The sequence below is a fragment of the Astyanax mexicanus genome, chromosome 14 (assembly GCF_023375975.1).
Source record: "Astyanax mexicanus isolate ESR-SI-001 chromosome 14, AstMex3_surface, whole genome shotgun sequence".
Lineage (NCBI taxonomy): Eukaryota > Metazoa > Chordata > Actinopteri > Characiformes > Acestrorhamphidae > Astyanax > Astyanax mexicanus.
In genome coordinates this window covers 42790297-42816749 of record NC_064421.1, presented here as the reverse complement: position 1 = coordinate 42816749, position 26453 = coordinate 42790297, and the positions used below count along the sequence as shown (strand labels likewise).

Here is a 26453-nt window from a genome sequence, read left to right as displayed (position 1 = left end):
TAAAAGTGAATTTTTAGTTAAATAATAGCGAAGTAAAATAAAAAATATATATGTTTAGTCGATTTGTCCATTATGTTTATTTTTTATTTCTAAAACTCCAGCATTTGAGTGAGAATAAGCATCTGTTAAAATTCTCAAACAGCAGAATGCCTGTGTCTGCTGAAATTAAATTACAGTTATTAAGTCTAAGTACTGAACATAAATATAACTTATAACTGTCATGCAGATTTTTAAGTATATTTTATTTTTATAGTTAATTGCTGAAGGCTCTGGGTAAGGTTTTTTTTTACTGTGGTAAGGAAGTGATGGTATGGGGTATTTTGGAGCGCAGGGCGCAGGGTGATCTGATTCAGTTTTGGGTGTGCGCCAGTGACAGCTGAATGTCGACGTCCTTTCACAGGATCAATCGCGCAACGCGTTTTTTCCGCCGCCAAGATAGAAACACGCCAGACATTTACCTGAAAACAGTCAAACAAGACACGCCCATCTGCGTTAATATATTCCAGAAGTTCATTGCTATTTTAAGGACGCGTGCGCAAGGCGTAAAAATAGACTGTTGAAGGAGGGGTACGATGGCAACGCGCCACACTACACGCCTTGAGCGGGGTGTACGATAGGGCCCCCAGGGTTCCTCAGAGTAGCTCTGTCAGGGACATTCACTAGCGCTAAGCGCTGCTAACTGCAGCTAGTGCTGCTTCTCACAGTGGCTAGCGCAGCTGCTAACCCCACTGTTGGAAATATATATATATATATATATATATATATAAATATATTATTTTTCATTTCATTTGACTTTAAAAGAAAATGTTTTTTTTTTTTTTTTTTTTTTTTAGAAATTACAGATTTGTTTACTTGGTTTGCTTCCCACAGCTTCTCCATTAGAGGGAAAACATGGCCACACCCTTGTTCCTCCTCCTTACTAGTGTCACATAATGTGTCTTATAATCCGGTGCACCTTATGTATCAAAGTAGACCAAAAAATAGACATTCATTGATTCATTGAGTGCACCTTATAGTCCGTATAACTGAATAACCAAGAGCAAGTAGCCATAGTACACAAGAGTGCACACTGTTAGTGATTTAGAAATAGAAGGGATACGCCCATTATGCAAATAAAGGACCTCAGGGACCAATGAGAAAAATGTTACTTCTGTACATAGTAAGAAATGTTAGATTTTTGAATGGCTCTTAGTTGTTTAATATAGGTAATATTTACTGAATATATGAAGTAAACTCTACTTTAACTAAGTTTACTCTCTCAACAACGCAGTAAATTTCTGAGAAGCGTCTTCAATGTAACCACCCATTTTTCCTCTATTCACCCGAACTTCCTTCCTACAGAGCTTTCTGTTATATATACAGGTGGCTGCTGTTTTCATAGAGCATCCCAAGATGCATTGTGTTCTACAGTTTTACAACAGAACACCATTAACCAGTTATTTACTGTATGAATTTACTGTAAAAAAAAATAAATAAATAATAATAATAAAAAATATATATGTCCATATATATTATATATATATACATATATGTCCAAATATGTGTGTGGACACCACTTCTAATGCACACATTTAGCTACTTTAGGTGGCACAGAGCACACATGCACACATCTTGTCCAGTCCTTTCAGAAAAGAAGAAAACTGTAACAAAATAAAATACTTTATTTTAAAATAAATGTAATACAATTGTAATAAATAACACACTTTTTTCGCAAACTTTTGAAGAATGGAATTGTTGGGGAAACATCACTGGGCCTTAATAATGAGTTAATAATGAATTTTTTTTTCCTATTAGAAAAGTGAATTAATCTAAAAACAATCAACAATGCTAAATTCCTGCACACTTTGTTCTTTCATAAATCTATTATTAAAACCCTTAAAAAATACATATTATACTAGATAATTAAACAATCTGAAAAAAAAAACAATCCTATTAACTGGGCTAAGCTCTGTGTCTTTTACATACGCAGCCAATGTCCATGCCAACACCCAATTTCTCGAGTATAATGCACTAATCTGCCTGCTCCACACCCAGGTTGCCAAGTATAATGTATGAATCGGCTCAAGTATAGAGCACATTCGTCCAATTCTGCATGGATGATGCTGAGACAGCCAATGCTGCTATACAGCTCTGGACAAAAATAAAAGACCACTTAACAGAGTTTCTTTGATTTGACCAAATTGAAAACCCCTGCAATATAATCAAGAGGAAGATAGATGATCACAAGCCATCAAACCAAGCAATTTATGCACCAGGAGTGGCAAAAAGTTATCCAAAAGCAATGAGTAAGACTGGTGGAGGAGAGCATGCCAAGACGCGTCATTCCAACAAATATTGATTCCTGAACTTCTATTTCTGAAAGCTCTACGAATTTTTTGTTATTCTGCAAATAAAAAGAATTTGCGAGAAATGTTGTTCATAGTTTATAGAATAAAACATCAGTATGTTAATTTTACTCAAACATAAACCTATACATAGCAAAATCTGAGAAACTGGTTCAGAAACTAAAGTGGTCTTTTAATTTTTCCAGCTGTATATGTCATTTATATATATACATAAATTACTTTTTAAGACAACAGACAGTTTTTCTAAGGTGTTTCTTAAGTTTCTTAAGCTGTAGTCAGGAACCGTTACAGCAGATATTCCTGTTCTTTGGCATTACACCAGCAGAAGCAATGCAGATATAATGCTTTAAGGCTGCACCCACCGAGAGATGCTGAGAGGCACTGTGTGCATTTAACCTATGATTACCAAGAACAGGTTAGAGTGACTAAGGCGACCAGCGTTGGGCAATCCTGATTTGCGCCTGAGCACAAAAGTGCCACCTAAGCCACTGTGTTTCTGATATTACTCATTACGCTGTATGAGGGTGTGTATGGGTGTCCTCCTAAGTTTGGCTGAACTCATACGGCTCCACGGATCTTGTGGGGCGAGGTGTGTGTGATTTAATAAAAGGTGCATGCCATGCTTTACAGGATTGGAATGTATGGAAATAAAAGAAAAAAAAAACAGGTGTGTGCCCAAAAGAGGGAGGGAGGAGAGAAAGACGTCTGAGCAAAGGGTGGAGGGAGGTGCAGCAGGAGATGTAGGAGTGGCATTGGGGTGGGAGGTGCGCCTGGTAAAAATAGGCCGTTATTTAAACGGCCACTTCAGTCCTTTAGTTACAAAGAGAGGTGAGCAGTCCTGTGACACACGAGCACCCACACCCATGATTGTTTTAACCTTACAGCTCATTTTTTTTTTACTAAGCAAACAAAACGGTTCATAAACTGCAGCGACACTGATTGTTGTGTTGATAAGATGACATTTGAAGAAGACTTTTTTTAACCCTTATATCCCAATTCCTTCTGTATTAGACATGTTTTATTCTTTAAGTTTGCTTCTTCAGTCAATGTGGAAAACACGTATTAAAAGCTTATAGGGTCCTATTTTATCGAGCTATGTGAGGCGCCAATTCGATTTAGGGAGGGTTGTTTTTTTTTTTTTTTGGTGTGTCTTTGGTATCGTGAGGACGCCAAAAAATACACCTTGCGCAGCTCGAAAGGTGCAAACAGCATAAACTAATTCTCTTAACCCTTGTGTGGTGTTCGGGTCTGTGGGACCCGTTTTCATTTTTCATCAAATGATACTAAAAAAATATTTTTTCTAACTCAAACTCATTGCCATTGGCTCATTTTTTGTGAAAAGCATATATCAAAACACATTTTTTAAAAACACACACTGTACACCCCCCCTCACCTACACATTTATATTACATACAGTATGTTTGGCCAAGGGCTAATAAACATTGCTTCATTTGTAAATTTGAAACTAAACACATTTTCTACTCATATCTTGAGTTTAATTCATTTTCTTTTACATTTTATTAAAAAAACTAATTAAAAAAAGAGTAGCACTTTTTGAAAGAAATGTAACATAAGAAAGGTAAAGGGCAAATATTACCCATGTAAGCTGTTTATATTGCTTGCAATTTAGGTGAAGCGAGCATGTGTAAAACATTTTAATGTAGAATTGCTTAATTTTGCTGAATTAAATACAACAAAGTAAACGAGTAACAAAAATATGAACACCATACAAGGGTTAAATATTCATGGGTGTGTTTTGGGCATAATGTGAAATGAACCAGCGTCACCATAAATCAGTGTGTCACTTATTATTCCTTTAAGAGGCAGGTGCGCTCTGACTTTGGCGGGTTTGTATCTTAACAGCACAGCGCTTTTGCACGTCTCAACAGAGGATACTAACTTGCGCGTTCATGCTATGAAGGTACGACAGCAGGTAATTTAAGGGAACAGCAATGTTATTTAATTCTATATTTTGATTATTGCTGAGGTAAAAGTCAGATCCAGGTGATTCTACCATATAAAGCTGACTGAGAAAATACCAAGATGTTCAAACCTGTCATCTAAGCAAGAGGTGCTCCTTTGAAGAATGTAAAATATAAAACATATTCTGGTTTGTTTAATAATTTTTGTACACTTAATAATTCTATATGTTTTGTTGATAGTTTTATTAATCTATGTAATGTAAAGAATTTAACTGTGAATAACCATTTAAAAATAAGGTAAACCTACTGAATTTGAGATGTGTAAAGAATTGAACTGGTTCTATATTGCAAATATTTTTACACATTTATAGATTTGAAATGTTACTATTATTACTTTTTGTTTCAAATCTGCGCATTCCAATTAATTTGTGGATTGGATTTTTTTAAGTTTTCGATTTTATACTTAATCTGCATAGGATACGTCCTAATATGTTTGATGTTTAGCCAGCTTAATCTGACCTAGCCAGTCAACCAGTATGACTTAGTTTGTTGACCAGCATAATAATACAAGGCATATGGGATCTTTCACATGGTGCTGGGACTGAGATGAAACTTTAGATATTTAAACTTTATAATTATTATTATTATTATTATTATTATTATTATTATAAGCAGAGTCTACAAACCATGAAATAGGAAATAGGAAAAATGATGACTAGTCAGGCCTCAATGCCTGTTTAGTCCAGCATTTATTGTGGATTGGTGCAGAAATGGTTCTGATTGGCCAGTCTTGTTTTTGAGCTGGGCAGGGACTCGTCATAGCCAGGCAGAGGTGAGGAGGTCATAGCTGACCTGAGAGATGTCAAAGGCTTGGTGAGTATGACTGGAGGACAGCATGGTTTCTCTGCTGATCTTGTGTTCAGGGCTGTAGATGAGACGGGCCCGCTGGTTCTCTGTGTTCTCGTCGGCCCAGAAATACACTGGCATCTCAGCTGAGTGAAGTAGCGGGAACACGCCACTCATGTACACACTCTCGAAATGCTTCTTCAGTACTGTTATGTCCTTCTGTAACACACAGTAAAATCAGGCTTTTAATTTAGTTAATGTTATGGCTGTCCCACACTACAGGATTTTTACATTTTTAACTGATGTTGAAAATGTGAGAGACCCCACACATTTTGACAGGGCCCAATTGAGGCCAGTGGTCATGGAATAATGGGATAGAAGAGTAAAGGAGGGGAAGAAGGAAATGAGGTTAGAGGTAGTTAGTGTGTTAGAGGTGTTAGGAGAGTAAGTGCTCTTTGAAGAGCTCTGTCCTCAGGAGTTTATTAAAGATAGTGAGGGATTCTCCTGATCTGGTAGTAGAAGGTAGTTGGTTAGAGGTGTTAGGAGAGTAAGTGCTCTTTGAAGAGCTCTGTCTTCAGGAGTTTATTAAAGATAGCGAGAGATTCTCCTGATCTGGTAGTAGAAGGTAGTTTGTTCCACCATTGGGGAACTCTGTATGAGAACAGTATGATTTGATTTGTGTGAATGTTTGGTAAAGCGAGGCAACGTTCACTAGAGGAGCAATGTGGTCAGAAGGGAACATAAGCATTTAGGAGTGTTGAAGGTAGAAGGGAGTCTGTTTCATTATCACCTTGTAGGCAATTGTAAAAGCTTTAAATTTAAAAGAGCAGCAACCAGTAGCCAGTGGAGCTCAGTGAGTAGTGGGGTGACTTATGCCTGTTTTGGCTGGTTGAAGACCAGGCACGCTGCTACGTTCTAAACCATCTATAGTGGCGATTCTCAAGTGGATATTCTCCCCTGTATTAAAAATTCTCTCACAGGGTGCAGGAATGGTGCTAGATTGGTTGCTGGATGTCTCAGGCTGTTGGTTGGTACCAGTGTGTTTTTCTTATTGTAATAAAAAATGGACAAATTGCATAAAAAAAAAAAAAATCTGCATGAAATTATATGTCCAATCATACAGATATTGATAAACGGTGGGTTTAAAGAAAAGTAAGATAAAACCAACATAAGAAAAACATTAATTGCTTAATAATCATTTTTAAATAAGCAACCACATTTCAGGTCATTTCCTACATAATGTTTGTTATTATATATATATATATATATATATATATATATATATATATATATATATATATATATATACGTATATATATATACGTATATATATATACGTATATATATATATATATATATATATATATATATATATATATATATATATATTGCTTATACTGTAACATTACCTTCTCAGACCTCTTCAGGTTGCTTTCTGACTCAGTCCACAATTTCTGGAAATCAAAAATAAATCTGTTAATTATTTCACATAAACACTGCTTTGTTTTAGTGTTTTATATCTGCCTGCTAGGGTTGCAACGGTATGAGATTTTCACGGTATGATAACCGTCTCAGAAAATACCGCGGTATCACGGTTATCACGGTATCACAGTTTGTTACATATATTATTAAACTGACCCTTAAAGAAATTACAACAAAGGTTTTTTGTTCAATTAACAATTTATTGTAGAAACCTGGAACAATTATTATTTTAATGTCTCCTTAAAAAAATAAGCTGTACACCATCAGGTGAAGGAAACCAGTATTTTCCACTACTCTTAAGGGCATTAAGAGTGTATATAAAAAATATATATATAAATATATATAATATATATATACACACATACACACACACATACACGTTACACACATTACATGTCCTCTAAGAAGTAAAGATTCTGTATTTAAAATATTCAGAACAATTATTTAAGTTTAAATTATTTAATATCTGATAAACTGAGCCTGGGTCAGTGTCTGATCAACAACTGTTGTAAACGTCCGTTTTACTGCCAAGTTGGTATATAACCAGATACTGCAGAAAGAGTGGATTTATTTCTGACATGATCCTCACAATAGAGAGTCTGGTTTTAACATATGAAAAACAGGCACGTCAGAATTTGAAAATGAACGCATGTAAATGAATGGCGTCTTTCACATCCAGTCCGGCGAGCACCTTTACACGGACACGTGAATCCAACGTAGCACGCACTTCACGCCTGTACCTGCGTGCCCAAATTTCGGATAACTCAGCGCTTTTGCGGGCGCTTACCGCATGGGTTGTGCACGACTACAAAGAGGTTATATTTAGGTTCAGATTAAAATTATAAACTAAACACATACTTTGCGCTGCACAGCGGGGTGGTGTTCTCGGAGATGGGGGACAGGTTTGACGTATGTCCACCTTTAGCTGTGACTTTACAGCCACATTGATTACAAATCGGATAACCATCCTCGGGTGCGTTCGGCGGGTATCCGAAATAGTCCCACACTGCTGATTTTAGTTTAGCCTTTTTTTAGGCGGACGGAGATTTGTTTAGTCTGATGCACTTTCTGCTGTTCTCACCGCTGTGTGCTGAGTAGCTGAAGCGGAGCAGAGTTGCGCATGCGCTGGTGAGTTTCTCCGCTGGCTTGCATTTTACCGGTAATAAGCAAACAAACATGGTATGATAACCGTGCATTTTAATACCATGGTATACCGTGAAACCGGTTACCGCTGCAACCCTACTGCCTGCATATATAAAGACTCACTCTGAAAGCATCCATCAGGTCAGACTGATCCAGAACCCCTGGGAAAGTAGCTAGAACTGCATTGCAGATCAGATCTGGAAGAAAACATGGGACATTCTAGTGTCAAATACAGTAACATCTACTATTCTGCACACAATAAGCACAGCTTACACTCACACAGAAATAAAGATGCTGCAAAGGGTTCGTTGAGCGATACCATAGAATACTAAGACCAAGGAAACTTTTAGAAAGAGCTGCCTGTAAATTTAAAACCCTCATCTGACTGGAAAAGATCTTCAAAAAGATCGATCAGACACTGAAGTAAGTGGTAGTGCACTGTTCTACTGTGCAGCTACAACTGCACTAATATGACCTTTATGGAAAAGCCATTGCAAGGAAATGTTTCCTATGCATTTAAACCTGTGGTGTGCATGTAGGTACATTTTGCATACATACCTGCATTCTGCATAGTGACCCGATCCAAAAGCAATGCATCTGCAAGCAACTGTCGATATAGAGACAGCAGGTGGACTGTGGACAGGCAGCCTGTTATAGTATCAGGCAGCAAACTGAAGAAAACACAAATACAGTACAAGAGTGACCAAAGACATGTAATATACACCTTTTACAATATTTACTGTAGAGCTACTTATTTTTATGTCCTGACAGATCCAAATTGACTGTGTATCATTTAAATTCTACTATATATATGGACTAATAAATACAATAAGGGTAAAATAAGGGTATTGAAATATGAGTTTGGATCACTGCTGTGAGAATTTAGTTGCATTCAGCAACAAGAGCATTAGTGAGGACAACAGGGTGGATGATTTCCAACTGAAGCCAATCCCAACTCCTCAACCCATTCCAAAAGTACTGGATGGAGAAAATTAAGTTACTTTTTAAAGGTGTAATCAGATCATTTAAAGTAAATTTGCCATCACTGAACCCAGTATGATTTGCTGGTCAACATACTTGAGCTGTTCTCTCACGCGAGTCTTTGGCGGCTTGAGCTTGACTATGAGTTTGGGCAACTTCCTAGACAACAGCATCTGCTGAAGCACACCAGTACTAGTGCCTGAAAAAAAAGAAAAAAGAGATGAGATTATGCAGAACTGGGAAATCTGTAGCAGGACAGCTCAATCTGAAGGCCAGATTCATTAATCACAACATCTGATTAACAAATTAAAGCAACATAACATGCAGGAGTTTGCCTTAAAATAACAGCTTCATATCAGGTAAATGCTTCAATGACTCTAACAGGAACAATGCTGTCTTTGTTATTTCCATCCTTGACCAGAATGCTCATACTGCACAACAGAACTTTTGAAGGAGCTGCACAAGACCCCTCGCCAGAACTGCATAACAATGCATAACTCTGCACAGTCATACCTGTGTAAAATCCTGTAAAAAATTACTCAGACACTGTTGATTCTGTGTCTGTCAGCTTGTCAACAAATGCATGTGTACAGCTGTCAATAAGGAGGTGGGACTCAAAGTGCAATTTGTATTTATGGTATAAAAGTGAATGACCCTCCCTATCTGTAGGGGGAGACCAATTAATTTTACAACTGCATTGACTATTTGTGTCCTGAGATTTTTGCAGCCTTCCTTGTGACAAGCAGAGAGCAGGTAGCGATTCCACAACCCTGTCATTAACAACCAATAATGTGCAAAAATTAATTTGACCTCTTTTAGTAGATGTGGCATCTGCATCAGCCTCAGCCTCATATGGGGTCCCTCCATGGACTGTGAGCTCATATGTTCTGTACACACACACAAAACCAATTGTTTCATGAACATACAGAGGTGTATGAAATATGAAAAACAGTTTTGATAATCTGTGTGTTTGTCTGTGTGTAAGAGGGCACATACCGTAGAGGAATAAGTGCTCCATTTTCATCAAAAAGTTTCAAGAAGGCCCAACCACAACTCAGATCTCCTCTCTCTCCTGTGGACTAAAAACATGTCAGAGTTTAAAAGCCAAAGCTTTGAGGAGCTGGTGTGCAATATGGAACATAATACTTTTCCAATACTATGCCTGGTAAACAAACAATAAGGCACACATTGAGCTAAGTTTGTTCAAATTAGGCAGAGGATGTTTAGTATGGCTGATTTCAGTTCATTTGCACCATCACCAGTATACAGAATAAATGCATTCCAGCCATCAACTGGATATATATTTTTTGGGAAACTGTCTTAAGCCCTATCCAGACAGCATTAGTTTCACAGGGGGTCCTGGGTTAATTTTCTCTTTTATGGGGGGTTCTCTGTGATTTTATTCCCGTCCGGAACGACCATGTACGTGTTTTTCTCAGACGTCCTCTGAGAAAATTACAGGCTTTTTCGCTCAAATCCACGGGGCCTCCCATAATTTTAGTCCCATCCAGATTTTCAGTTTCAGTCCGGATGCAAGAGTTTTATCACTAAGTAGAAGTGTGAAATGTTTTTCACAGCCATCCCCCCCAAAAAAACTAATCCCCTCCGGGGTTCCCATCCTAATACTGAAAGTTTCTAAACCAACCAAAAAAGTGTCAATCAAAGCCCTATCCAGACGGATTTCATATATAACGTGGTAGACTTTACAATAAAGTTTTTTTTTTTTTTATTTACTTTACAATAAACATTTTTTATTTATTATTTTTATTTTAAAAGTTTTTATTTTCCAACATTTAAAATTTTGTAACGTTTATTAACTGTTTAATTAACTAGTGTCAATTAATAGTTAGTTGATACACTACTTAATCCTTTAAGAATGTTTACTACTGTCATAAATACTGTTATTTGTGACCCTTGTTGTAAAGTATTACCGTTAACTTTAGTTGCTTCGTTATGGATGTTCAATTCAGCAAAATTACATTCATTTATTATCCTTCAGAGAGTTGAAGGATGAGCTGACTGCAGATTAAATTTAAAGATGATGTGGAAAACAAAGGTTAAATGTTAAATATGAGTAGAATGATTAGAAAATGTCGCTTGATTTAATGCCTTGCCTTCTTTACCTAAGTAAACCATGTGATGTAGGAAGAGAGGGAGACAGAGGGTGAGCGAGAAACAGAGAGAGAGAGAGAGAGAGAGAGAGAGAGAGAGAAAGAGAGGGAGAATGATTTGGGAATGTTACACTAGATGAGCGTAATTCAGTGTGTGGTCAGAACATTTGTAAGAATTACATTTCTAATGTAGGTGATGCCCAACTCAAACAGGATTCCCAGTTCAGGGGAGTCCGAATCACAGCGTATAAAACAATCCCCATCCAGCAGACAGGGCAGCATATTGCTCATCTGAAAACAGTGGAGACGAGGAGAGGTCAGCTGTGTTAAACATACACTATTACACACACACACACACACACACACACACACACAGTACAACAGCATACAGTGTATTAGAACATATTAGGAGTGTGCTAATATGTAAGATGTATCATCATACATCTTACATATTAGCACATGATAATAATAATGGCAAAAAATCTATTCTGTGATAACAAATGTTAATTGTGCATTTGTTTTGCTATTTACTGTAAAGCATAAATTCATATATAGTACATATGAAGCAGCGCTAGCCAGCCCCGGTTAGCAGCGTTAGCCAGTCACGGGTAACCAGGCTACCTGGCCACAGTTAGCAGCATAGCCAGTCGCGGTTTATAGCGCTAGCCAGCCCTGGTTAACAGTGCAACCCAGCCACGGTTAGCCGGGGTACCTGGCCGCGGTTAGCAGCATATCCAGCCGCGGTTAATAGCGCTAGCCAACCCTGGTTAACAGTGCATCCCAGCCGCTGTTAGCAACGTTAGCCAGCCCTGGTTAGCAGCGCTAGCCAGCCCCGGTTAGCAGCGTTAGCCAGCCCCGGTTAGCAGCGTTAGCCAGCTCCGGTTAGCAGCGCTAGCCAGCCGCGGTTAGCCGGGCTACCCAGCCGCGGTTAGTCATCACTTACTGTCTTACTTTTTACATAAAAATTACACCATGTCCTTTTACCTAAAGAAAAACCTGTAGGGGCTCTGTACATTTCTATTGGTCTTTGCATGACAGTGATGCTATATTTATCAGCATGTGTGTAATAGTCTTACCCTTGGTGAGAAGCTCCATGTTTTTGGACTGGTTGGGTTGTACGTAGCTCTGACTGTGTGTATGTTACTCAAGACCTGAGAGAGAAAAGACATACCAATTGCTCAGCAAGTTTATAGCTACTTAGCTAGCTAATGTTACATTTTTATAATTAAACTTGAGATTAAGTGAGACAAAAATAAGAAGTTAGCATGATTTGGTTTCTGACGTGTGCTTCTTTAGTTTGTAACAAAAGAGATGCTAGGCTAAAAGTGCTAAATAACACTGCACATAAAGCACACCTCTCTTTAAATAACTCAGATTAAAAGGTTACTCATTTATTGTTTTGTCAGCTCCTTTGATGCAGGAGAATTTGATATGAAATGATATAAACTGTAAATAGATATAATGACACAGCAGATTGCTAATCAAGAGACCAAACAACAATCAGGTAGCATATTAAAAGGTGCCAGAGAATGCAATTGTTTAACTATTTTAAGTTGTTTGATTTCTAAATAGTAATTGTGTGAGACCATTTTACAAACCAATTCGAAACCCTGTGTTTTATGACCCTGTTGTTTTGCCTTGTGCTGAAACACGTTCCTTGTTTTGTTTAGTTTTTTTTACAGAGAGCTTATATTAGAGCTTAGATCGGGCCCAAAAAATACAGCCCAACCAGGCCCGAGCCTGTGCACGTTCTGCCCAAGTTCAGCCTGAGCTCAGCCCTACCCGCCCCATAAACCGTCTTTAATTAACCAATTTTAATTAACACTGCAACACTGAAAAAGCACCTATTATTTAAGAAACATGTTAATTAAAAAAAGCTACACATCGCGCTGCAACCCAAGTGGAGGAGCTCATGTGTACACCCTGGATCTGCATGAATATATATATTATTATTATTATTATTTTTTTAAACATAGTTTGATTTGTTACTTTGCTATATTGTGATTATTACGTCATAGCTTAATATAAAATAAAAATAGCATTAAAAAACAGATGCCTACATCACAGACCATTTTTTTGAGCCCGAATCTCAGACAGAGACTCTAAACTCTACCTCATACACTAATTTTTCTTTATTTATTTAATATTTCTGCAATAGCAGTTAGCTTCATGGTTGCCTAGTATTAGCCTTGGAGGGTTGGAGGGTTGATTATAGTGTTTATTACTGGAATGGGTTTATATCAAGAATGTGGGTATAAACATAATGAATCAAGACTATGATGTAACAGTTTTGGGGTTTTGGAACTGGCCTGTTTTTTAATATTCTTTTAAAGGAGATAGAACAGTGTGGAAACAAAACCCAAAAAAGGTTGCTTATCTGTGCTGTACATTCGTCTTCTTCGTTCGCTGTTTTGTCTGATAGTGGTGTTTTTTAGTCCTGCTATGCTCTGTAATAGCTACTCACTTGTCTGAGAAAGTGAGTGACGAGGGTATGTAGAGGGGTATCTGGTTAGTGTTGTGAAAAGTTCTTTTATTCCTTTTCCTCCGTGAGACAGAGTAGTCTTACACATTCTACAAATATGTGAGTTTGAGTCATAAACGGCAAGAAAACAAATTCCAGACTGAGGGAACCGATCAGAGGCAATGCACACGGTGAATAATGTTAAATGTAGTACACCAGTGCTGTATTTCCCCCTAGAGGTTGAACACAGAACTTCTGCTTCTTGTAACCAAGGCGCCTCACACAGTGCCTCACACAGAGCTATTTTAATCATGATCTGATAGACTTACAGAAATGGCTTATTTTGAGAAATATCAGCCGATTGCATATTTGGCTGAATATAGAAAGGTACTGATGTATAGCCAATCAATCTATCCATCTGTTAAAAACATTTGAACATTCTTAAGCCCCTCTAAAAGAAATTACCTCTGAGAAGAGTTAGAGAACGGGGATGTTAATAGACCAGGCTGGAAATTCTTAACCTGCCATTAGAATACACTACAATGCTGGGTTGTGGCCATAATACAGAGTTATAGGTTTGACCATTCGAGCATATCTGTGTACACACTGCGATAAGAACAATGCAGTAGGGCAATCCTAGTTTAAACATTGGCATCTTAATGTGTCCGGCGATAAAACTTGAGTGGCTTGGCTGAAGTCCTGCTTTTAAAAGAATGTAACTGGATGAGTATAAGGAAATAAAAGAAGAACCATATCGTTACTACCAAATTACTGCAGGTATGTATTTGTATTTGTGTGCGAGTGTGTGTGTGTGTGTGCGTTTGTGTATGTTACCTCAGTCCCATTAAAAGCACAGAAGCGAATATGCCTGCTGAGGACTTGTAGACCCACCCCAGGAGGTGGGATCATCCTGCAGCTCCATAAAGTCACAGTTAAACACACTCGAGACGAGCGCGAGTGAACCTGTTTAAATAAAAAAATCAGAACCGTCAAGCAACTCTCAGAACCTGCACAATTTTAATCAATGTCTGTGTAATTAAGCAACATTTACGAGTCATAGACCAGCAGGAATGTGAGTGTTTGTGCTGTAATCAAGTACCTTGCCAGTGTCTGGGTCCATTTGGAGGTCTTTAAAGCAGAGCTCTGATTGGCTGAGCCTGGGCTGAATGTAATGACTAGCTCTGTATGAAGTACCTGCACAATACACACATACACACACATACACACACACACACACTTTGAATATATATTTTCTTGTATTATATCCGTTGAGAAAACTCTTTATCAAGTCTTTAGTTTCCGTTTTCATTGTTTCTGACAGCAGGAAGAGTTGCTTTTTGTAGATATGGTGACAAATTCCAGCTCTTTGTCAGAATGTAAGGTGTGTAAGGTGTGTAAGCATTCAGGCAAAATGTGATTAAAATAAATATTTTGAGTCATAATGTTGAGCTACCAAATCAAACAAAAAAGGACAATAATTTGAGCTACTTAATCATAGTTATAAAATAAAATAAAACAGCATAATATTTTACTTTTTCAACAATTTAAGTCAAAATTCAGGTAAAAGAGATTTTCACTTTGTGATTAAGTTAATTGATTCTTTAGCGAATGAATTATATTCTGAGATCATAATATAATATACATAATAAATATATGTAATACATGTAATAAAAATATGAACATAAGTCATTATATAAGCACAGATTGTCAATACTGAAAATAATAAAAAAAATAGATAAATAAACTTCTACTAATACGTTTTTTTAAAGAAAAAAGTATTTAAATGTTATTATATGAATAAAGTAGGTCAGAATTCGACAAACTACTGAACTACTGAAAACGAAAAAGTAAAAAATGAATTTAGAATAGAATAAAAGGCACAACGCAGCTATAATACAAGCCTACTGGTAGAGGCTTTATACTGAAGCATGGAATAAAAGCTGCTCCTTAAAACTGGTGGCGGATAAACAAAATAATAAAGGATACAGGGAGGTTAAAAGCTCAGTATACTAATTTTCCTAAAGAGCCACATGAGAAATTGCAACAGTTTTAGAGGGCCAGACTAATATACTTAGCTCGGTTGTTCCCAATACATATACTGTAGGCCTATACAGCATTTATAATAACCATTTTTATTTAAAAAAAAATATATATATATATATAGTAAATTAAACATTACAATACATTACGATACAATAAAATGTGGTGGATTATATAATTATTTAATAAACAATCTGACATAAAATGTATGTTTTTCAAAGACCAGCATCAATTTAACTTTATAAAGAACAGTAAATGAAACGTTTGAATGAAAATATTGAGCACATAATTATATAGATATTTAATGAATTTAATAAAAAAAATGAAAATGTGAAACATTTACAGTGTTTAAAAACTAGCAGCACTATCAGCTACACAACATTACACAAAAAAGACCAGCATTACTTAACCAAATGCATTAGTATGTTTGTTCTACCTCAGCTCTTTTTTTGTTTTCAGTAAGATACATCTAGCCTTACTTGAAACATATATCTTGAATACACGAGAAAGATAACTATTTTACAGTATTATAATTGGAAACATACATATATACATTGGAATACATACTGAATACAATGAACACTGTTCTTCAGGACTCATTTGATTAGCTTATTTAATAGCACTCCAAATATATAAAAAAAATTACACTGTTCTACAGATATGTAGTTGTGTTACTGGTGTATATTAGTTGATAAGACCTGATAAATTATGTTTATTTAGCTGTAAAATTAGTTTATGTTCCATCTTCAGTCTCTGCATGAAAAGAATAAGGTATAAGAATAACGGTATAAAGGAAAATTTTGGCAAAAGAATTATACTTTTCCTAAAAGCAGCTTTTCACAGGATGGAGGAGGAAAGTAGGGGAAAATTAAAACTATTTCTTAAAGTCTACAACACAAATCCCCTAATTCTGTAAATATTCTTTAATTTAAGGCGGCACAATAATGGAAAAAAAACTGATACTGCAATATAGTGCAGTATAATGGCAATAAAGTATAAAAGAATTTAACTGAACTGAATAAATTGAGCAGTCTTAGTTGAAATTGTGCTAAAATGTAACAAGCAGAATCTGCATTACTAATTTTATGTCAATTTCAGTCCATCACGCGGGGATGAACTGTGACCTGTGACACAGTCCATTTTCCCACAATCCTCAGTTGACATTTACCACAAGCGACACCGGGTGTGTGCACATCCCATCCGCAGTGCACTGTAAATAGTGGCAGTGGTGAGGACAAACTGCAGAACTTGCTGTAGGGAACAGGATGCAGGTGGAGAGGGCTGTAAACTGAGTGGGATGGGTTGCCATGAATACTTGAATGTTTCAATGTTTAGGGTTCAAAATGGTCCCACTTTATAATAAGTGTCCCTAATTTCTATGTAATTACACGGTAACAATCCATGTAACTACAGTGTAACTACTGATGGAGTACACATTGTTACAGATTAACTACCGAGGTACAGGTTATGTAATTACACATGTGTATTAATTATAATTTTGACTTGTGTAAGTACACATGTGTACCTGGGTGAGTGTACTTACACGTGTGTAACAATGTGTGTGTACTTACACATGTGTAATGTGATAAGTTGAGTATAAATAGATCCAACAGCTATTGTCTAGTATGTAAATAGGGCTTATTGAGTACACACACGTTGTTACACATGTGTAAGTACACATGTCAAAATTAACCTTAATACATATGTGTAATTACATAACCTGTTCCTCTGTAGTTAATCTGTAACAATGTGTACTTCATCAGTAGTTACACTGTAGTTACACGGATTGTTACTGTGTAACTACATAGTACTTAGGGACACTTATTATAAAGTGGGACCTTCAAAATTAATACATCAATATCCAATATAAGAACAATCTTTAAAATAAATGTTAACTATACTAATAATCACAATATATTTTTTTTTAATTAATCACAATTTTTCCTCTCCTTAAGAATTCAGCAATAATACATGAGTTTAAAGCTTGTTTGAGACAAAAAGTACTATTACAAATATTTCAATCCACAGGATTTCAACTTTCTATTAAAACTACTAAGGCTGACTGTAATGAGAATGCAGTAAAGTTTTTCTTCTGATGATTCCTCTCTTCCACAAACGGCATATTAGTGCAGGTATCACTGCACAGTATAAAAGTGCACCACCACTCCAAAAAAAAAAAGTTATTTTGCAGTCAAACAGTTGCAGGCTTTGTTTGCACTGTATAAACAGTATACTAATGGCATCATATTGGCTGAATGTATCACTGGCTGACAGCTCTTTATCGATGTCCAAATCTGATTTGTTTCCAAGTCCTGGTAGAGCCAGCTTGCAGGTTTTGTCAACATGAAGGATGTCAGCTCAAGATTGCCCAGTCAGCTGCGTCATGCACGTGCAATATAAGTCACTTGGCCCGGTTCTCCTCTTTGCACAGCTGAACAGGGTTTAGTACGTTTGGATCTCGGTCTGAGCAAATTCAATGAGTCATCGATTATCAGAAGAGGAAGGTGGATTTACAGGGTGGGAAACACTTAACTCAGGACTTCCCTTTATCTAAATGTACTTAATCAGCCATGATATGTTCCAAAAATCATCACACACGTGCTTGAAACTATAACAAGCTCTTAGGCCAGATCACAAAGACACTAGATGACCCTAGATGACACATGGACAACCGTGATCTCAGAAAAATGATTGAATAACTGAATTAGCAGGTGTCTACAGGTGTGAACTGTTGCACACATAATGTGGGCAAAAGTGGTGGATTTACACCTGTAATGTAACCATATTATCAGATTTCAGCAATTATCAAATTATTCTAGTGATCATGTAGTTCAGATTAAAGACATTTCCAAAATTCCAAAAGTTTAGTAGTGTAGAGGCCTTGATTTATTTCTTTATTTATTTCTAAGTTTATCCCATTTGCCAATTACCTAACCCACTAATTAGGATTCCCCCCTACTACTTGTAATGCCCCCAACACTAGACGCGTGAAGGTGTTGGGTAGCATCACAGTGTACTTGGAGAAAAGCACAGCTAACCAGCTCTGATACACCTACTAACAGACGCCTCTGCTGACTGACATCACATTATGGGTGATGGGTTATGGGTGATGGGTTATGGGTGGGAGAGAGAGCCATCTGCCCACCCAGAAAGAGCATGGCCTATTCTGCTCTCTCTCAGACTCCGGCTGCTGATGGAAAGCAGCATGATCTGGGATTTGAAGCTGCAATCATCGGACCATAGGCGCAGCACCTTAGTCTGCTGGACCTCTTAGAGCCAAATCACTGGATTTTTCAGAGTGTTTTCAGGCCATTAGTAGTGTCTCTCACAATTAGCTCCCATTTAGCACATATTAAGACTTCCCCCAGCACCAGTACTGACCTTCCTCCAGCAGTCTGGACAGTGTTGAGGTTCTAAATCCTGGGGGAATTGCTCCCATTGCAGACAGCACATCTGTTGCATCAATCTATATAAAAGAAAATATACATACTTACTACCCCAGCATATAAGCCTTGCTCTATAACACCGTCAGAAATAATAGACCATTTCTGGGTTATGTACCCTCATCTGTCTCAACATCGCATAACATTATCCTAACAACAGTCAAACATGGTGGTGGTAGTGTGATGATATGGGGCTGATATACTTATGCAGGACCTGGAACCATGCTTTATTGTGTATTTATTAGTGTTTTTTTTTTATTTACCACACTGTAATAGTCTGACAAAACATTGTATCTCCACCACAACAACCTTACAATACAAGACATTAATTTTTTTTTACTTTGAATTTAGACATGATGTAAAGAACAATTGCAACAGCCACGATACACTGATAAACGTCCAAAATAGAAATACAATGCATTTGTCTGCCACTGATGTCATGTAGACATTATAAAATTAAATGCAACAAAGACAAAAAAATAAAAATAAATTAAAAAGGGATATTTTAATATGGCCTCTGATATATATATATATATATATATATATATATATGTATATATATATATATATATATATATATATATATATATATATATACATATATATATATATACATGTGTGGATATATGTGGATGACAATAGGTAAAAAGAAGCATATTTTACCTCAGTGACGGCCCTTCGGATGGTATCCCAATTTTGCAGTGTTCTAGGTTGGGAAGGGGGGAAGGGATATGGGTGTGGGTATAAACTTTGATTAGCACAGACAACTAATGTATTTTTACCATTTTGAGGCAAATTGTATTTAAAAATTAATTAATATTACCATTGCAATAATTATATAATTATTGACTAACAGTTAATTGTGTAATGTTAATATCCAGTAACCAAGAAAATAATGTAACAGTCTTAATTTGTATAGGTAAAGCTTGCTTGAATTAAAGTCACCATCTGGTGGGCAAAGAAGGCATGACACCTTTGTTTGTCTTCAGCAATTTTCTTGCCATCCCCCTGCTCTTCATCACTCTCCTCCTCCTCGGTGTCCTGACCCTGGTCATGTGGGGAAATCACCTAATAAGATAGGATTAAAAGAGATTAAGAAAAAAATTAAGATTTAAAAAATCTTAAAGTTTCAATCTTAGGTCTTTGGACCTGGAATATAAAAAAAAGTTTATGCTCTTTAAAAGGATGTACATTTATTACTTATTTATTAAATAAGTTCTTACAATGGCAGTGCTAAAGTCATACTATCACAATAAATCTGCAACAATATATCAGTTAAGCAAAACTTTAACTTTAAGATCTTTTTAACCTATTGTCCTCTATGTTTATTTTTTTAGATAAAGATGTCTTCTAACAATACAGTAAAAAGCACAGCTGTTAGAATAAACTAAATAAAACTAAATAGGCTTAGTAAGGCTTAATAATAAAAGCACCAATTCTGGAATTAGTCTCATTTTGCTGTGAACGAACCTTGAGGTAGTTTCTGGGCACCAAGCCCTTGTTCCCCTTTGCGTCTTGGGCAAGCCACCATCCATCCTCATTCTTCTGAAGGACTCTCAGAACAGCCCCTTTCTGCAGTAGCACATAATATACAGATTTCAATTTAGTTATCTAGCTGGCTTTACAGTGAAGCTTTTATGAGCCTAAGGTTATCCAAGCTGGCATACCCTCTTAAAAATACTATTTTACTTTAAGCAATGCCAGAGGTGAAGTATTTTTCCTTCCATCAATAATCTCAGTAGAGATGGGAGTGTGATGAACATTTAAAATAGTTTAAAAAATAACCTTTACAGACGTACTTGTTGCTAATTTATGACTTATACTGTTGCAAGAAAAAGTATGTGAACCCTTGGATGTGAATTACTTGGATTTCTGCATAAGTTGGTCATTAAATGTGTTCTGATCTTCATCTAAGATAACGAAACATGGTGGAGGGGGCATCATGGTTTGGGGCTGCTTTGCTTTGCTGCCTCAGGGCCTGGGCGGATTGCCGTCATGAACGAAAAAATGTATTTCTCAAGATAATCAAGACATTCTGCAGGAAAACTTAAGACCGTCTGTCCGCCAAATGAAGCTCAACAGAGGATGGATTATGCAACAGGACAACGACCCAAAACATAGAAGTAAATCAACAACCGAGTGGCTTCAACAGAAGACAATAAACAAAGCGCTTTCTGGAGAGTCCTGACCTCCTCGACTCAATTGAGATGCTGTGGCATCATGACCTCAAGAGAGCACATGATTCACACCAGATACACCAGTTTTGTAAGGAGAAATGGTCCAAAATTCCTCCTGACTGTTGTGCATTGCTGCCAAAGTAGGGGTCAACCAGTTATTAAATCCAAAAAAAGTTTCACATACTTTTTACACCCTGCACTGTGAATCTTAACATGTAGTGTTTAGTAAAAACATGCAAACATACAGTTTTATGGTATTAGTTTAAGCAGACTGTGTTTGTCTATTGTTGTGCTATAGATAAAGATCGTAATATATTTAATGACCAATTTATGCATAAATCCAAGTAATCACAAAGAGTTCTCCTACTTTTTCTTGTAAATGCAGCTTGGGTAACCCTTTATAGCATTGGAACGGTGTTCTCACGGGAAAAGAAGCCTGATTCAATACATTCAGAGCTAATCAACCAACATCAGTACCTGACCTAAGCAGTGTTGGGAGTAACGGCGTTAAAATAAACGGCGTTACTAACGCCGTTACTTTTTTCAGTAACGAGTAATCTAACTAATTACTCTGACTGTAACTATAACGCCGTTACCATTTTCGACACTCCGTTACTGCACGTTACTTTAGCAGCTGAATGAACTTTTTTTTAACTTTGCGCATACAGACAAAGAGCCCTATCATACACCCCGCACAAGGCGTGTAGCGTGGCGCTTTGCCACCGTCAACAGTCTATTTTTAGGCCTTGCACGCGTCCTTAAAATAGCGTTGGACTTTGGAATATATTAACACCGATGGGCGTGGTGGTCTGGAAATGATGTGTGTTGAGGTAAATTTCTGGCGTGTTTTTATCTTGGCGGCGGAAAAAAGCTTAGCGCGATTGCTCACCCTGCGCTCCAAAATACTCCATACCATCACATCTTTACCACATAAAAATAAACCACACCCAGAGCCTTCAGCAATCAACTATGAAAAAATATATATACTTAAAAATCTGCACTGTAACTATAAATTATTATTAGTTATATTTATTTCTGTCAGTTATAAGGATTTATATTTATGTTTAGTACACAGACTAAATAACTGTAACTAGGCATTCTGCTGTTTAAAAATTTCAACAGATGCTTATTCTCACTCAAATGCTGGAGTTTTGAAATGGAAAATTAAAAGAGAAAATAACTTTGACTGAACATAAATTTATTTTAGTTAACTTTGCTATTATTTAACTGAATTTCACTTTTATATCTGAAAAACAAAGCACATTGTCAATCTGGCGCTGGTGCTGCCCGTCAATTATATAAAACTTAAAACATTTGAAATACACAGAAATATAACGCTATATGTTAGCATTCGTTTCTTATCACCAGGGCAAATTTATTAAAATATTAAATATATTAATTCATGAATTAAAATCTCGTCCAGCGCTCTGAAATGTCAGGCACGCAAAGTGGTGCTTGGCGCAGCGGCGCGGCATTGCGCGCAGAATAACCTCTGTCTTCTAAAAAAAGTTTTTATAAATAAGATCTGACAAGTATACTAAAATTAATGTTATTAAACTTACTAAAGCCAACAAATGTACTGTTAATTAATAAAGAGAAATCAGGCAAAATGCGCTGCGCCTCTCTCTCTCTCTCTCTCTTTCGCAGCACAGAGCTGAATTCAGCGCGAGGCTATAAATAATTTACAACTCAGTTCAGTTAAATAAAAATAAGTAAGGACCTGTAAGTTAATCAAATATTGTCAAATATAAAGGATAGGTTGAGGTTTTGGTGAGCTGTTTTCATGATTTGAAACTGAAACTAACCGAAACTTTTATTATTCTGCGCAAAAAGCCTGTGATTGTTTTAAATGAGTTTTTTAATGGATTTAAATGAGTTTTTTTAACGGATTGTTGTTTTTGTCCATTCTTTTGTTTTGTTTATATATACATTTATTTCTTTGAGTGTGGTTTGGTTTGTTTAATTTTTATCCCCAGACGTGTACTTGTTTTTTCCGTTTTTTTTCAGTATTACATGTCTTAGTAATTTTCTTTGGTCCTGTGGAGTTTTTCGTTTCTTATTTTTTTTTATTCGTTAGACTATATTTTTGTCAACATTTTGGGTTTATTTTTGTTTGTTATTTTTCTAATAATAATAGTAATTACATCATTTATTTTCTTTATTTATTCTTTATTTATTTATTTTTACAGGGCGAAGTAACGCAATAGTTACTTTTACTGGTAACTAGTTACTTTTATAGTGGAGTAACTCCGTTAGTAACTCAGTTACTTTTTTGGAGAAGTAACTAGTAACTATAACTAATTACTTTTTCAAAGTAACGTGCCCAACACTGGACCTAAGTGACCCCATTTATACTTTGTCATTTTGGAACTCTTATGTATCAGGATTATATCTGGAAAGACCAAGCCACATTGAAAAACTCAAGTAAAAACACACCCATAACAGTTCAAACAGATACAACACCAAGTCCAGTCGCTCAAACCCCTTCAGGAGGTGATCTGAGACGAATTTTTAAACCATACGACATTAGGTCTGTTTATTGGCAAGATCTCAACGATAGACTACATATCACAATCTAGGGGTTATGATTCAATGTAATGTATTCAGTACATTGGTGACAGTGTAAGCAAGTCCACATTTTTCAAAGGTTTAAATAAAAAAAAACATCATAGTATTAAAAGCATACTTTCATGTTTATGAAAATTTGGTATGAGGAATGTTGAAAAATATGAGCAAATGTGTGTATTTTTAATTACCTGTACAGTAAGGTCCCCCTCCTCCTCTCCTGTGAAGTCACTAAGAGCCACATAGGTTCTAATGCCCTTTCTAGCTGTGTAGTTTTGTGCAGTTTCATCAACTTCATCGTCAGCAGCATCTTCTTTGGTTTTATCATTGTGAACATCATCTTCCTCATCTTCTTCCTGGCTTTCATCCTCCTCCTCGCTGTCTTCTTCAGCACTGTCCTCCTCACCCTCCGTTGAGCTGGGAGTGAATTACAGAGGCTGTGAACAAACTGGATCCTTATTCCATCATTAGTATTGTAATATACAGAGAGAGACTATTTCGTTTTCTAAGAAGTAGCTAAGTTTTGTTGGTCTACCACTTTACAATGTGTTTATTCCTTGCCTATGTTTACTCTCTCGTTATTGACCTTGTTTTTTTTTTTACCCTGATTCTTCTAGGAGGTCTCCACTGTTTGTGTTGGAATTTAATAAAGAATTCTATACTGTACTTGTCCTCAGGCTGCAGCTTCTGTGCCAGAGCTTTCAGTCGGTCCTGTTGAGCCCTGAGACGTTCCTCTTCATCTCTTTTAAGCTGCTCATAGTTCCCTATTGGAGCTGACTCCTCCGCCTGAACCCAGAGCGACAGAAAAAGAGAGTGACAAAAAAACAAAGAGACACCATCACTCATACTTATTTTAGTCATTTACTCCAGTCATACGCCTTTTTGTTTTAAAGTGCATCAAATATATAGAGAAATATTACTTTCGTTAACTTCTTGAGCCTCTCCAAAGTCGCAGTCACTGTGTTCTGCAGCTCTGAACACCTGTAAAGAGGAATCAACCCAAAGTAAAAATCAGTAGCAAGTCTTAAAAAGTTCAACTAATATGTTTGATAAAGAATAATAAAGAGAGAATCCAACTCAAATCCAACTCTCTGTACCTCTGTAGTGACTCTGTTCCCTCAGACACACCCAGTCTGTTCACATCCCGCACCAAAGCGTCGACCTACAGCACAGGTAAAACCAATAAACAGCCCACAGCATTAAAAACTGATTTCACTGAATGATAAATATTGATACAATAATACTATTATTGTTGTTGTTGTTGTTATTATTGTTGTTAAAATCGTAGTAAATAGTAGTTGTCTACACCGCAAAAACATAGTACAAGCTATAACAATAAAATACAAACATATATTTACATATTTCATTTAACAAAATTGAAATACTACCAATACATTTTAAACCCTGACGTTGAATCAGTGCTAAATCAATGTAAAAATCGATGTGCACAAACTTCAACATTGTTTCAACGTCTTTCTGCTGTCTATCTGGGTAATGAACGGATAAACTCTTTCCTTTATGTACATATACTGAACCCAATAAACAACTGAAACGTAAAAAAAAACGTTCGGAAAATCTGCTTAACATAACTGATGTTGTGCCATTTTGTGCTTTTTTGGCATACCCTGCATCTCAAGGACCCATTTATGAGCTATATTGGCTGCCTGATTTTAAAAACGCCTGGGTAAAACTAAACCAGAGTAAAGTACAATACACACAATAAAATGAGTCAGATGACACGCCACTGTGCTCCTACATATATATTTACTTATATGTAAAAATAAGGTCAATTAAATCTATAGAAAACACGTCCTAAAATAAACAGGCAATGACGGGAACTACAGCATTGGTCCTCAGAAGCAATCAATCAAAACCAGGGGGTGTAGGATTTCTCCGTTGTACAAAACACGGCACCACATCAGCGGGGTCTCTCTCTCTCTCTCTCTCTCTCTCTCTCTCTCTCTCTCTATCTCTCTATGAAAGGACCTGATACAAACCCGTTTTTTAATGTCGTCTGTTTCCTTTTGCACCGTTTGCAGAGGACCTTTCTTTCTCGGAGCCATATTATTCCACTCTTCCTACAAAACCTCCAGTCAAAATTAGTCCCATAACCGGTTAAAACCTCGTTAAATCAGCGCTGATTTACTTTAACACAGGAATCCCACACCGCTCTGTGGAGGACGCCGCAGATGGTTGCTAAGAGTGATGGCCAACTCTTCGGATCATTTGAACCGATTCTTTTTTTTAATCGAATCTTCGTTGTGGTTTTGGAGAAATGTTTATAAATAATTGTAACAGGGTGTGATTCATAATAAATAAATTAACAACTTATCATTCAGTCTTCATTAATTAATAGCAACAGAGGAATATTTCAGTAATTAAAATGTTCAATCGATGGTGGTTTGATTCATTGAACCGATTCATTAAAAATATTTGAGGCCTGTATTGATTCAAGTGTATATTTATTTGCGCTAAAAAAGTGCTAAAAAGTTTAAATTGATGTGCGAATGAATATATATATATATATATATATATATATATATATATATATATATATATATACGAGCTAGGAGGAACAATTTACAGATAAGGAACAAAAAAGTGTGCAAATGAAAGGTAAAACTAAATAAAAAAGTAGTTAACTTACTGAAATATATGCACACATACAGTACTAAGTTCACTCATTATTAAAATAATAAAATCACTTGGTCAACAATAGCGTAGGGGTTGCTAAGACAATGTTGAATGTTACTGAAAAATAAAAATAAGTTAGAGCATTTTAATTTATAATAATTTTTTTTTTTTAGATTTTTTACATAACATCAACAAAATATATTTTAAATATTTTAAATGTATTTCTTAATATATTTATTCATCATTATTCTTTATTATGATTAAGCTATGTTACTCATTGGGAACTATTAAAGTAGTAAAATC

The 26453-nt window shown here is 36.2% G+C and overlaps 1 protein-coding gene across 1 annotated transcript; it reads right to left on the bottom strand.

Annotated features, from left to right (window-relative positions):
• Positions 1 to 1641: 1641 nt before the first annotated feature.
• Positions 1642 to 25729, bottom strand: nphp1 (nephronophthisis 1). Its single transcript, XM_022672639.2, has 20 exons — positions 25514 to 25729; positions 24614 to 24678; positions 24437 to 24497; positions 24184 to 24302; positions 23708 to 23933; positions 20245 to 20346; positions 19748 to 19842; positions 19438 to 19480; positions 18713 to 18797; positions 14391 to 14485; positions 14126 to 14254; positions 11907 to 11981; positions 11011 to 11121; positions 9716 to 9798; positions 9530 to 9606; positions 8816 to 8918; positions 8297 to 8409; positions 7862 to 7935; positions 6523 to 6567; positions 1642 to 5332 (listed from the first exon to the last, which is right to left on the bottom strand). The coding sequence occupies exons 1-20, from the start codon at positions 25577 to 25579 to the stop codon at positions 5084 to 5086; spliced, it is 2016 nt and encodes a 671-aa protein (XP_022528360.2). The 5' UTR covers positions 25580 to 25729; the 3' UTR covers positions 1642 to 5083.
• Positions 25730 to 26453: the final 724 nt, after the last annotated feature.

Coding starts and splice junctions, on each gene's coding strand:
- nphp1 (XM_022672639.2), bottom strand. CDS start 25,579: ATGGCTCCGAGAAAGAAAGGTCCTCTGCAAACGGTGCAAAAGGAAACA. Junction 24,303..24,436: donor GGCTCAAGAAGTTAACGAAA/GTAATATTTCTC, acceptor CTCTGGGTTCAG/GCGGAGGAGTCAGCTCCAAT. Junction 11,982..14,125: donor GTGCTTTTAATGGGACTGAG/GTAACATACACA, acceptor TTTCTCTCTCAG/GTCTTGAGTAACATACACAC.